The sequence below is a fragment of the Papio anubis genome, chromosome 11 (assembly GCF_008728515.1).
Source record: "Papio anubis isolate 15944 chromosome 11, Panubis1.0, whole genome shotgun sequence".
Classification (NCBI taxonomy): domain Eukaryota; kingdom Metazoa; phylum Chordata; class Mammalia; order Primates; family Cercopithecidae; genus Papio; species Papio anubis.
Window position 1 is genome coordinate 59,704,573 of NC_044986.1, and position 14,635 is coordinate 59,719,207.

The following is a 14,635-nucleotide window of genomic DNA, read 5'->3' on the forward strand; positions in this document are numbered from 1 at the left end:
AGGCTGGCCTCAAACTCTTGGCCCCAAGTGATCTGCCCTTGTTGGCTCCCAAAGTGCTGGGATTACAGGCATGAGCCACCGCAACCAGCGTAACGGCCACTTATTTCTTAGCAGATCTCAACTATCTGCTAATAAATTTAGCAGATTTCTGTGTATCTGAGTCACAGTCCAATACACAGAAATTACAAACACACTCCACTAAAATCTGGGCACTTTTCATGAGAGACTCTCCGCAGATGAAGTCTTACTTTAGATAAACAATTTTCAACCATATCAGACTCAATGTGCCCCCTGCATAAAATATTTTCCAACTTCTGCTTTACCACCCTGAAATAAAATAACAATATTCCTACGATTTCAAACAAATCCATATATCCTAAATAAGAATGGAAAAGAGACATGAAAATGATTTATAATAACATATATTTCGATGTGGGGCAAAACTACACTAGAAGACTTAAAGAAGTAACTAGTAGCTGAATATATCTATGAATGCAGAGCTATTTGTGATACAATTTTCCAAAACTGTAAACAACTCTTAGTCAAGTTGTGAACAAAACAATCTTCCTTCAGTTCACATAACGGCTACATGTGGAAACAGACACTGGAAAATTCAGTTAAAATCATGATGTAAGATGGAGGTTCCAGGCTTTGATAATTACAAATATTACATGAATGTCAAGCAAGACATTCTTAAATCATGCAGGACATGGGGAGACTTTGTTCAGCACTGTCCCACAACTCTCTAGCCTCCACTCAACAAACGCAAGTTGTTAGCTCCAATCATTACAACAATCTAAAAAATGCCTTCTAGTTTCCCCTTGGAGGGCAACACCGAGCTGCATCCATTGCCTTAAACACAATTCTGCTATCTATCCCAGTATAATGTAAAGAAGCTTGGGAAGCATGAATTAGATCTCCAGTTCTGTTACCAATGACCTGTGTGATCACTGGCCAATGAGATAACTTCTCTAAACCTCACTTTCCATGGTACCAAAAGGGAATAAACACTACCTGGCTTTTTAAGTTGTCAGAATGACTCAATGACATGTGTGCAGCACATGGTAGGTGGTTTCCAACCCATGGCCTATTGAGATGTGAAAAAAGGCACTGTTCCAGGTAAATAGAAAGCAAGCAGCAAAAAGTAACCTAAATGTGGAAGAGGCAGAAGATATAATAAGCATACAAAATAAAACTCAACGCACAGCAGTCTAGGGACGTTTCAGAGAGCAGCCAGCAGTCCTACCTATCTCAGCAACCCCTGAAGGCATTAATGTGCTAGGATTAGCTGAAATAATTAATATTCACAATGATGATCTCCAAAGTAAAAAGGCAAGAAAGGCATACATTTTAAAGGGACTTCCAATGTACGTGGCTGAATTTTTTTTTAAATCTGATGCTTAGTGACTGTATTTCACAAATATTATTCAAATTTTTATTAGGCATTTACTCTAACTTAGGCTAGATAGTTGGAAAACACAAAGAAATCCAGTACACCACGTCTGTTCTCAAACATTTTGCCATTCAGTATATTAGACATGGTAGAGGCAGAATGACACAGATAAGAAATAGAAATTCAAGTAATAAATTATGGGGGCACAGACAAAATTAGGAATAATTGTCCCTGAGGAAAAACAAGGACGTCTTCATGGCATAGGCCACTGAAAAATGAGGGTTCTGATAGGTACAGAATGGGGAGCAAAGTGTTAAGGGAAAAACAAAATCTGGGCAAAAGCACTGAGCATGAAAATACAGACTGGTTCAGAGAAGAGAGGTAGGGAAAGGGTACATTAGGAGTTGGGGGTGAAGGTAGTGAAAGTAAAGGCTGTAAAGCTATTTCAGGACCTGTTCATGAAGGGATATGAATGATATTCAAATTCATTTCAGTTTTATTGAACAAGAGAGTTCGCCAACACGCTGGTGCTTATGCAGCACACCTGATCCTCAACGCTGAATAATGACCAAAAATAAAAGATTCAGAGTAAATGCAAATTACTACTAAAATTCCTGAAATAAAAATAGTCTTGACATGAATTAATAAGCAAAAAGAACCTAACCCAACAGTAGAAAGTAGCTTCTGAGCTTGTTTCTTAAATAATGAAAATATTACCCAATTTATTGACTGAGAACGGAAAGAAATTTAGGATAATCTGTTGTGTCCTTTGATTGTCTTCCACGCAAGTCACATTATTTCCTAAACATATTATTTAGCAGTGCCTCACATCATCCCCGAAAGGCAAGAGACAGACTACAGTATTATTATCCCCTTTTTATCACAGGGAAACTGAGGAACAAGAAGACAAAATTATAGTATGGTCACAAAAGCCATCATATTTTTTAGGACTTTAATTAAAGGCTCCAAGCTTACATTTCATCTTTTATTCTTCACACCATCTGAATACTAGAATTATCTTTTACTATCGTCTTAATTGGAAAAAAGAAAAATATCTAAATTTTAAGATCATTTTCTCAATTTGGTACTGTCACAAAAAAAAAAAGTTTTAAAAGTCTACCCTTGAAATGATATTTGCAAGAACAGCAAGGGTAAGCAGTAACCCAACCTCCAAAAAATACAGTTGTAAATCTTATAGCTGTAATACAGTTGTAAATCTTAAGACAGGTCAGGAATCCTAGACCCAGCCCTTACTTTGAACATCTGGCAGGCCTCAGGGAAATAATGGAGATTTGTGTCTGTAAAAGTCTTTGCAGATGCTCTAATGAAAAGGTGCCCTAAGAGGCCCAGAACAGTGGTATCACTACACTCACCACCGCAAACATGAAATCCTCCTCTGTCCCTCCCTGCCTTGCACCACGAGACTCGCGGCACACAAGGAGGCCTATGCAAGAACCTCTCGACATTTCCCTTAAAATGCGGTACTATAAGGACGCCTTCGGTGCTGGGCCTCCGTAAACACTGAGGGTACCGGATGTGGCCAGGCACACCTCAAAGTCTTGGCTCTCCAAAACTAGGGCCTGGTCGAGAGTCTTTTATTGGACACCGAGTTCCTGCGAATATCTCACTTTTCACACAGGCGCTGCCAATCCCTGCCCTCCAGTACCCTTCCTCAGCCTCCTGCCGCACTCTTGCCGCGAGGTGGGCGTCCCAAAGAGCTAAGGAGGAGGGTAAGGTTGGTTAGAGCGCAAGGGCCAAGGCCGCGGCCGCGAGGCCGTCCAGCACAGGCTACGGTCCTGCCGGTCCAGCCCCGGAGCCCGGCAGCCTGGCCCCGGCCCTGGCCTGGGCCAACGCGCCGCCGCCGCCACCGCCTATCAGCGGAGCGCAGGGGCGGGGCTGGCCGGCTCGGCGGCCAGGCCGGCGGGCGGGGGCGGGCGGGGACGGGCGGGGGACCGACCGCCTCGCAGCCCAGGCCGCCGCGCGCACACACCGGGCCCGGCTCCCGAGGGCGCCAGCGCGGCCCCGGGGAACGCGAGGAGCCGGCGAAGCGCGCGGCCTGCCGTTGGCGGCCTGGTCCGCAGCGCTCTGCGCCCACCCGTCCCGGACGTGGGGCCCAAGCCCCCGTGAAGATGGTGTCCTGGATGATCTCCAGAGCCGTGGTGTAAGTGCCGCTCACGGCGCCCTGCAGCCGCCGCGAGGCCCAGGGGAGCTGTGGGAAGGGGAAGGAGCCGAGAGGAAAGGGAAGGCCTGGGCCTGGGCGGGGACGGGGTGGCCCGGCCTGGGGCCTGCCGTGGGGCCGGGGGAGCCCTCGGCCTCCTCACCTTGGTCCACGTCGCTGCGGGGCTCCCTGCGGCTGCCGAGGGCCTAGCTGCGGCGACTGCGGCTGCGACGGCGGCGGCAGCTGTGGCGCTGCTCGGCTGCGTGCGGCGCGGCGCCCCTGCTCCGGCGGCGCTGGGTGGGCAGGCGCTCAGGGCAGGCGGCGCGCGCTCCCCGCTTCTGCTCCCCGCGCAGCGCGGCACCGCCCTGCGGGCCCGGGAGCGGCGCGCCTCGCAGCTACTCCCTGCGCAGGCTCCGCAGACGCCGAGCGCGGGAGGCTCCGCGATCCTCCCGAGGATGCGGCGGCAGTGCCGAGCCTTTGTATCCCGCGGCTGATACGTTGCGGTGTCTCTCTTGGCGGCTGATTGCCATTCGGTCACGTGTGGTAGGAGGAGAGATTTGTCTAAAAACCCGAGACCGCTCCCAGTCCAGGATCCCTGGGAAGGGTCCTAGTTGTCCCAAGATTTGCAGCTTACCGAGAAAGGTGACACCCGGCTGCTCGCCTAGATCCCCGAATTCGGCCCTGTCTTGGCGGAAATATTTGCTAAGTGATTGAAAAACTGCAGGTGCCTGTTGCCTTTGTTCAAACTATCGGTTCATTTCATTGTTCTCCTACCAACAAGTGCTACAGGTCTGTAAGAAAAAAAATTCCTTGAGTTGTGGTGTTAATCGTGTAAATGTATTTGAATACAATTTAAACTGATTTTCTCTCATCCTCCCCATTTTACCCCTCTCCCCGATTAAAAAAAAAAAAAATTACCAAGTAAACAATGACGTAGTTACAGCTAGGGTCTGTGAATTCATTATTCATCTCTGTAGTAGTGTTATCTCAGAAGGTTTCATAAAGGTATATGAAAAAATGTTTATGTGAGGGGGCAGGCTTCTCTGATTAGCTTTAGAATTTCGGAAAAATAACATTACCAGATTTTTTGTTGTTGTTGTTAAAAGGAGCTAAATTTTCTGAGTTTGGGGTTTATTTTGTTTGGAAGTGAATTACTAGTCCTATTTAATCAGATTTGCAGCACAGCATTCAAAATTTTTCATTTGATTAAATTGCAAAGTTTCTAGTTTTAAAGCCTCAGAGCTTCCTGTGTTCCCCTGTACAAAACTAAAAATCAAGATACAAACAAAAGGATACCGCAGATGCCTTCAGATTGTTTTTTAGCCTTTTCCTGGCCTCTCTTTTGAGTCTGTCATTTACCTAATCCAGGCATACCTTTCTTGACCTAGTAGATGTCTATCAACTGTTGTGTCCACACCTAGAAAATCAAGTGCCCTATTAAGAAGCTGTACTTTACAAAAAAAAAAAAAAGCCTCTGGATTTCTTTGACCAGTTCTTCAACTGACAGAAAATTGTGAAGCACTTTTAGACTTTTGTTTTTCATAATTGACAATACGAACGTCTGTTCTAGGTGCTACCTGTAACACAAAGGTCAGTAACACGTAGTAGATCATGGTCATTGACAGTTTGGGTGCACAGATATCTGCAGTACAGATCCAAATGTCAACTCTTATAAAAGTTACACCCAGTTGAATACCCAGTGTTGGACAAGGAAGGGATATCTGGTTGAGAAAAAGAAAAGGCAAGGGAGATTATGTTTCAGATGGGCCTTAAAGAATAGACAGGCCCAGTAGAGTGGCTCACACCTGTAATCCTAGCACTTTGGGAGGCCAAGGAGGGAAGATTGTTTGATCGCAAGAGTTAGAGACCAGCCTAGGCAACAGAGCAAGACCTTGTCTCCACAAAAAATGAAAAATTTAATTAGCCGGTCACAGTAGCTCACACCTGTTATCCCAGCTACTCAGGGACTGAGGTAGGAGGATCGCTCAAATCCAAGAGGTCAAGGCTGCAGTGAGCTGTGATCATGATCGTGCCACTGCACTCCAACCTGGGCCACAGAGCGAGACTGTGCCTCAAAAAAACAAAAAATGGACAGAATCGAGGCGGCCAAAGATGAAAAAGGAAAGGATTCCAGATACAGGGACCAGCGTGAGCCAAAGCCCAGAGGAGGAAAAGCCCAGATTAGTTACAGTGGGCGTGAGGGACTCGGGTGGGGAAAAAGCAAGCTGGAAAGATAGCCTGGGGTGTGTTTTCAAGAAAGAAAGGGTAAATGTTATAAGGCAGCAACAGCTTTGCTTTGGAAGATTCTCTGCCCTTCTGTGAAATTTTCCAGTGGAGACCTGGAAAACAAGGAGACTCCTTAGGAGACTCCCTAACTGGAGAGAGGGGATTAAAGCCTCTTTGCAGTTAAAGTGCTTTAGCTACAGAATGTAAGGTTTGAGGCTAAAGACAGGGAACAGTAATGTGAGGAAGAAAATGTCATGAAAAGAAACGTGTTTCTCAAGTGTCAGGAACCGTTATTTTGTGAGCCATTAGCACATTAGAAAGCACACTTGTCAGAGAATATAAACATCATTCCATTTTTCTTCTTTACTCAGTTTCTCTCTCTGAAAATGAAAGCGCAGTCACAGGATCTACACAAACTTGGAAACCTTTTTCACACCAGGAGGTAGAATTTACTTGATTCTTTCTAACTTACTGAGACAACCACCTCCTCCTGAGCAAGATCAGACCCTTCTCTCGACATGAACCTCTGGTAGCATGGGCAGGGAACCTCAATAACCAGAGCACCCTGTATGTAGAAGCACTTTGTCCCCAGATCCTGCACTTTAACACCGGAGAAATTAGCCCTGGACACCACTCTTTTTTTTCTTGAGACAGTCTCTCTCTGTCGCCCATGCTGGAGCGCAGTGGTGTGATCTCAACTCACTGCAACCTCCACCTCCCAATTCAAGCAATTCTCATGTCTCATGCCTCACCCTCCCAAGTAGCTGGGACTACAGGCGCGTGCCACCACGCCTGGCTAATTTTTTTGTATTTTTAGTAGAGACAGGGTTTCACCATATTGGTCAGGCTGGCCTCGATCTCCTGGCCTCATGATCCGCCCACCTTCCTCTCTAAGTGCTAGAATTACAGCCATGAGCCACCGCACCTGGCCCTGGATACCACTCTTTACAGCTGTGTGGTCTTGGGCAGCATGCTAAACCCTTCTGAACGTCAGTCTTCTTGCCTTTAAGTGATTATAATAAATACCACACGAGACTGTTGTAAAGAAAATTAGCCGGGCGTGATGGCGCACAGCTGTAGTCCTGACTAGTAGGGAAGCTGAGGCACTAGAATCACTTGAACCCAAAGGGAAAGGTTGCAGTGAGCTGAGATCGTGCCACTGCACTCCAGCCTGGGCAACAGAGCAAGATTCTGTCTCAAAAAAAAAAAAAAGACTGTTGTAAAGATTAAATTAGTTTAACTAAAACGTGTAAGTGTGGTGCTTGGCATTGAGTGTGCACTTAAAACGTAATAGATATATAGATAGCTTTTTTATGAGGGAAGTGAGTAAAATGGTGTAGGAAGAAATATCACTGGATTGTTATCAAGAAACTTGGAATTCAGAACTGGCTTTGGTTACCTTAACGAGCTGAATGACCCTGAGGCAGTCTCTTGCTGATTATAGACCTTGGTTCTATTTCTTAGAAGAGGCAAAGAGACCTGATAACCCCCAAGCTCTTTTGTCCAGCCTTAGCATTCTGTGATGATATGAAAGTATTTTTCCATTACTCACAGTCTGTTCAAACTCAGCTTACTTTAACATCAAGGCAAGATTGACAGGTTAGTTACCAATTTTTTTTTTTTTTTTTTTTTGAGACAGAGTTTTTCTCTTGGTGTCCAGGCTAGAGTGCAGTGGCACGATCGTGACTCACTGCAATTTCCGCCTCCTGGGTTCAAGCAGTTCTCCTGCCTCAGCCTCCCAAGTAGCTGGGATTACAGGCGTGTGCTACCACGCCCAGCTAATGTTTGTATTTTTAGTAGAGACGGGGTTTCACCGTGTTGGCCAGCCTGGACTTGAACTCCTGACCTCAGGTGATCCTCCTGCCTCGGCCTCCCAAAGTTCTGGGATTACAGGCATGAGTAGTTACCAATTTTTAAGGGATAGTAGTTTGAGATTACCAATGATGTTCCATTCATATGTGATATCCGCACCTCACCTTTTGAAACATGACTCTCATAAGTTGAGGGAAATTCAGTTTTTCCCCTAACTTTTAATTTGTTTTTATGATGTAGCATTGTGATTAAGATCAAGATTAAAGCTAGATTGCCAAATTCAACTATTAGCTCTGCCATTTATGTGTCATAACCTACCCCACGCGTTTAAATACATTAATATATGTAATGTCCATAGTCCAGCATCTGGCACATAGTAAGCATTCAGTAAATGCTAGTAGTAGTTATCAGAAAAATGAAAAACATGCTCTCCTAAAATCCCAGCATGCTGAATGTTTAAAGTATCTTCAATACACATTTTTTGTTTGAATCACTTTGTGTGTAGGTAACATAATTTTAATTAGAGTATAGTAAAAATGTGATACTATTCTTTATTATATTATAAGCATATTCTATGTTGCTCTGAAATCTTATAAGCATCTTCTATGTTGCTTTAAAATCTTATTTAATATCTTCTGTTTGATCAGGCCAGTATTGTTTTCTTAGCCATTCATCTACTTATATTTAATTTTACATTTAGATAATTTCTAATATTTCATTATTGTAAGTAATGCTGCAATGCAATTATAATGCTATAATGGACATTATATATACTTCTTTTGAAGTACGTATTTCTTTGGGATAAAAATACAAGAGGAATATTTCTGAGTCAAACACTGAATATTTCTATGATCATTGATACAAATTGCCAAATTGCTTTCTAAAAGAATATTAATATTTTACATTGCTAGCAGCAATGTATGAGTACTTTCTTTATCACAATGTAGCCAGAATCAGAAGTTTTAATTTTTTAATACTTTACCAATAAATATAACATATCTCATTGTTTTCTTTTGTATTTTATTTATCAGCACGGTTGAATGCTTGTCCAGATTTTTATTAACTATATATATTGTGCATATAGTATGTATATACTTTGCCCTTTTATCTCTTGGTTACTTGATAATTTACTTGTTTTGTCTGAGCTTTTTAGATAATAAAGGAATTAACCTTTTCTTTTTTTTTTTTTTTTTTTTTGAGACGGAGTCTCGCTCTATCTCCCAGGCTGAAGTGCAGTGGCGCGATCTGGGCTCACTGCAAGCTCCGCCTCCCGGGTTCACGCCATTCTCCTGCCTCAGCCTCCCGAGTAGCTGGGACTACAGGCGCCCGCCACCACGCCCAGCTAATTTTTTGTATTTTTAGTAGAGACGGGGTTTCACCGTGGTCTCGATCTCCTGACCTTGTGATCCGCCCACTTCGGCCTCCCAAAATGCTGGGATTACAGGCGTGAGCCACTGCGCCCGGCAGGAATTAATCTTTATTGCATGTGATATTTCATGCAAATGTGTTTCTCAATCTAATTTCAGTTTTCTTTTAGGTATTTTATTCTTGGTTGCATAGAGAGTTTATAGTTTCAATATAGTTCGCCTTGTTTGTTTTTCATTTTGTGATTTCTTGATCATTTCTAAATGTAAAATTAGGTACTACAGATATTTGATAAGTACTTTCTTATGTAGAATTGGGTTAATTTGGAGACTTCCTTTTTAATTCTATATATCTATATTTCCCTTTTTACAATGATGATACATTTTTTTACCTTAATTTAATTGTCTGGCAGTACTCGTAAAACCCGCAATTACTTTTCTCTAACTGATCGTCTTCATTTATATTGGATGCTATAATGGATATCTTCAGAGACTAAATTACACACCTTAAAAACCATACTTCAGCAGTTTCCCCCCTTCTTTTCAGCTTCATCTCTTTTCCTCCTCTACTAGATCTTTCTCAACAGCATACCAACATGCTATTATTTCTCTCACCTTAAAAAAAATCTTTTAACCTACTATACTTTTCATCTTACCACCCCATTTCTCTCTGTCTCTTTAAAGCAAAACTTCCTCAAAAGAATAGTCCAAGCCAGGCACAGTGGCTCACACTTGTAATCCCAGCACTTTGGGAGGCTGAAGCGTGCAGATCGCCTGAGCCCAGGAGTTCGAGCCCAACCCACGCAACCTGGTGAAACCCCATCTCTACAAAAAATACAAAAATAAATAAAAAATAAAAATTAGCTGGGTGTGGTGGTACATGCCTGTAATCCGGACTACAATGGATGCTGAAGTGGTAGAATCACTTGAGCCTGGGATGTTGAGGCTGCAGTGAGCCATGAGCATGCCACTGCACTCCAGCCTGGGCAAAAGAATGAGACCTTGTCTCAAAAAAAAAAAAAAAAAAAAGATAGTCTATACACCATCTTCAGTTTCTTTCCTTCAGGGTACTCTGGAACCCATACGTTTAGACTTCTCTCTCCTTCCACTTCACTGAAATTGCCCTTCTCAGATCAACAGTGACTGCCACTTGGCCAAATTATTTAGTCCTCATCTGACTTAGCAGCAGCTTTTGATACAATTGCTCACTTTCTCCTTGAAGTATTTTCTTCACTTGGTTTCCAAGAAACCTTGCTTTTTTTTTGTTTTCTTTGTAACTCACCGGCCACTCCCTTCTCAGCCTACCTGGCACATTTCTCCACGTTCCCTGACTTCTTGAAGTTGTTAAAGTTGGCATGTCAAGGGGATCAGTCCTTAGACCATTTTCTCTTTTCTATTTGTAGTCCTTTAAAGATTCCCATTAATTCACATTTCCAACCCAGATCTCTCTGCTGAACTCTGTGATCATATTTTCAGCTGCGTTCTTCATTCCACTTGGAAACACCTGAAAGTCAGGCCGAACTTAAGACATCCAAAACTAGGCTCTTGAGCTTCCTTCCCCATCTGGCTCCTCTGGCAGCCTTCCCCTACTCTGTTAATGCCAGCTCCACCTTCTAGCAGCTCAGGCCAAAGACCTTGGGATCATACCATCCTTGATTCCTCTCTTTCTCTAGTTCCCTGCATTGAATCCACAAATCTTGTTGACTCTGCTTTCAAAATAGATCCTGTACTCACCACTTTTACATATCCCATTCTAGTCCAAGCCAACATCATCTCTGAAATATGTTGTAGTAGCATAGCTTCCTGTGTCTGCCCTTGTCCCTCCTCCACAGCAGCCAAAATAGTCCTGTTGAAACCCAGGTCAAGTCACGTGACTCATCTGCTTACAACCCTCTGATGACTTCCTTCCTCACTCAGGGAAGCCAAGTCCTTATGATAGTCTACAAACAGGAAATGATCTGGACTTTTCTTCCATCTCAAACCTTTGTCTCCACCTGCCCGCTGCCGTTAACTCCAGCCACAGTGGTCTCTGGACTCCTCTAACACACCTGTTACCTGAGAGCCTGGGCACTTGATGGCCCCTGCCTCAGTGCACTTCCCACTGATAGCGTCCTGCCTCATTCCCTCGCTTCCTTCAGGTGTTCGCTTTCTCAGTGACACCAGCACTCCTGCTTTCCTTCCCTGCTCCGTTGTCTGTAGTATTTGGTACTTCACTTCTTTAATCTATCATCTGTCTTCTCCAACTAGAAAATAGTCTCCATGAGGGAGGCCTTTTCTCTGATATGTTCATTGCACACAAAAGAAGCTCAATGAATATTTTCTACAGTAAGAGAATGAAAATAATGAATGTGAACTATAAATTACAGAACTATTGATAGTAAATATTATGCCTCATGAATTTGGGGACTGCCTTTTTTCCCTCCTCCAGAGCTTATTTCACAATTAATTTTTCTCATGAAAGCTGCAGTGAATGAATTATTTGGAAAGAGAGACTGAAAGGATTGCAGCATTGAATAAAAGTTTTTTTCACTAATGAGCCTCTTCCCAGACACACTTATTCCAGATAGGGAAAAGAGAAAAGCCTCTGCATTTGTACTGTTACTAAAAACAACCTCTTTCAGCCTTGGTAACCTAGCTAAAATTGTTTTGGAGATGGATAGGGAAGTAGGATTGGATACCTTAACAAATATAGGAAAGAAAATAGAATAATATGACTGGAAGTGAATGTCATTCTTGTATTTATTTAATTTATTGATTTTAGAGACAGGGTTTCACTCTGTCACCCAGGCTGGAGTGCAGTACAGTGACATGATCCTAGTTCACTGGAGCCTCAAACTCCTGAGCTCAAGCAATCCTCCTACCTCAGCCTCCCAGGTAGCCAGGACTAGAGGCATGCACTACCACACCCAGCTAATTTTTTTGTTTTACTTTTGTAGAGATGGGCATCTTGCTATATTACCCAGGCTGGTCTCTAACTCCTGACCTCAAGCATTCCTACCACCTTGGCCTCCCAAAGTGCTGGGATTACAGGTTTGAGCCACTGCCCCAGCCATGAATGTCTTTTTTTTTTGAGACTGAGTTTCGCTCTTGTTGCCCAGGCTGGCATGTAATGGTGCGATCTCGGCTCAATGCAACCTCCACCTCCTGAGTTCAAGCAATTCTCCTACCTCAGCCTCCCAAGTAGCTGGGATTACAGGTGGCCACCACCATGCCCAGCTAATTTTTGTATTTTTAGTAGAGACGGAGTTTCACCATGTTGGCCAGGCTGGTCTCGAACTCCTGACCTCAGGTGATCCACCTGCGTTGGCCTCCCAAAGTGCTGGGATTACAGGCGTGAGCCATCGCACCCTGACGAATGTCATTTTTATATTCATCTTTGCTATAATATAGCAAGAGAATATACCATTTGTTAGGGTATATGTTTGTTAAGTTTATGATAGGATTAATGAAAAACATCCTAATTTTTAAATCTTTATGGAAGTTTGAGGGCAGTCACAATTATATGAGTGATATTTTTCTTCCTTTATATGTGCTTTAAATTTTTTAACTGGTTATAAAATCTCAATGATATCTAAAATATTTTCTTTCAATTAGGTTAAGGTAGATCTTGTCTTTACCATTTTTTATGAGATCCATATGTGAATAGCTTATGTGTTCATGAGTTGTATCTAAGAATAAGATATTTACATTGCTGTTAGACAATGACAAATAAGGTAAATAGGAACAATGATGTTTTCAAGAAAATTGAAAAGTTGACATTTAAAAAATATATGTAGGAAATGTCCTGTAAGAGGTCATCTTTTCTGTCTTCTTTCATTAAGAAAGAAAACACACTCTAAACTATTGGGTCTTGTTTTCACTGCATGGGCTAGAACTTCCAACAAGATTCCTTTATTAGCCTGCATTTCAGAAACAATTTGCTTTTGTCCATTTTTTGTTACTGCTGCTCTGTTAGCTATTTCTTTTTCCACTGTATTTTAAACCCTTTTAGGATGGAGATTTTTATATTCTTTACTTTTGGTATAGATGAAACTGTTCAAATAAATGGTATATTACAACAACAGTGGCATAAATGAGTATTTTAAATATCTTAAAAGAAGTATATTATTGTTTTGATCATTTCATGGAAAAAGATTACTGTTGATTCATAACAGAACATGAGCTTACTTTTATGTCATTGATTACACATTTGCACTAAACTAATCCTTTCATACAACTTTTGAGATAAATGAGGTTAAAGATAAAAATATTTGTTATAAAATTTTTCATGTTTACAAAACTTAACTGTTAAGGGTTTATGCATACTTATCCCTATTACTGAAGTAAATTTACCAGTTTCGGTCATGTTGTTATATTTACAGAGGCCACTATGACTGAAAGTCAGACGAGATGGCATACTCACTAAAATACTGTGAACAAGGAAAACAGTAGCAATCAGGATGGAATTATCCAACAGTGGTTAGAGATTATTTTATGTAATGAGTAGACCAGCTAACGTTAGAATGTTATATAGCCATTCATAATTATTTTCAAAGTACTTTTCATTTCATTGAAGATCCTTTTAATATGTCACAGTTTCTTGACCTCAGCATTATTCATATTTTTGAGTGGATAATTCTCTGTTGTGAGAGACTGTCCTATGCATTGTGGTATGTTTAGCAGCATCCACCAGTTATGACAGCCAAAAATGGCTCCAGATATGGAATTGACATATGTCACCTAGTGGGCAAAACTGCCACTGGTTGGGAACCACTGTGTTGAGTGAAAAGGGAAGAAAATAAATATATGGAGAGGGCATGAGGCTTAAAACTGTACTGTCCCATATGGTTACTTGTGGCTATTTAAATGTAAATTAATTAAAATTAAATTTCTCAATACACTAGCCACATTTCAAGTGCTCAGTAGCTATGTGAATGCTTATCTTATTCTGTGCTACCTTGCTGGGCAGCATAAAAATAGAACATTTTCATCATCACAGAGTTCTGTTGAAGTGATCCCTTACAAGATATAGTCCGCCCAGCATCTCCACCTGAAAATGGCTGTTATTTTCTATTTGCTGCTTCTATGTATTTTATGAGAGAAATTCTATAATGATATTTGGAAATTCACAAGTATCTTAGGATAGCTGTGGCTTGAGAATTTTCTATATAAAAATACTGTTGCTACTTGTAGAAAATAAATTACTGTTGCTGATCAATCTGTCACAATCTTTTTTATTATTTCAAAATTCCTATTTTCATGTTTACAGAGAATTTCTAAAAATTAATGAAAACTACTGATATAGTACTTTGAAAATTTTTTTTATACTCATATAGTCTGCACATCAAGTACTATATTCTATATTTTTTTAGCCTGTAAATGAAGTATGACTTACAAGTTATAGTTTTCCTGGTCTTAGAATTTATTAAGACATTAGGATTGAAATACAGAGCTGAAGGTTATCACTATGTTGCTTTTCTTAACAACAGCGTAATTGACTCTGCAGAATCAAAACTATCAAGCAAGTCATAAAACTAAAAGTCATAGGACAAATATAACCATAATAGGTTTATGCTAACCAATAATTCAAAACATAATCTTAGGAAATATTCAGATATATTAATACGGAGAGCATTAGCACTTTCAAATAATGATGTGTTCATTTTAGGAAAGAATTATTTTCACAAACAAAGCATTCTACTA

At 41.5% G+C, this 14,635-nt stretch overlaps 2 protein-coding genes across 4 annotated transcripts in view; one reads left to right on the plus strand and one right to left on the minus strand.

Moving 5' to 3' along the window:
- The window catches only part of JMJD1C (jumonji domain containing 1C), a 365,523-nt gene extending 360,513 nt beyond the window's left edge, over positions 1–5,010 (minus strand). The window contains exon 1 of one of the 2 annotated variants that reach the window (XM_017963006.2): positions 3,715–5,010. The gene's annotated coding sequence lies outside the window, so the exon portion shown is untranslated. The remainder of the gene's footprint in view (positions 1–3,714) is intronic. The other variant, XM_017963005.3, reaches the window with a different exon arrangement.
- REEP3 (receptor accessory protein 3) overlaps positions 3,336–14,635 on the plus strand; it is a 105,870-nt gene continuing 94,570 nt past the window's right edge. The window contains exon 1 of one of the 2 annotated variants that reach the window (XM_003903894.3): positions 3,336–3,554. In XM_003903894.3, coding sequence (XP_003903943.1) covers positions 3,523–3,554 — 32 coding nt within the window. In that variant the 5' untranslated portion in view covers positions 3,336–3,522. The remainder of the gene's footprint in view (positions 3,555–14,635) is intronic. The other variant, XM_009214855.4, reaches the window with a different exon arrangement.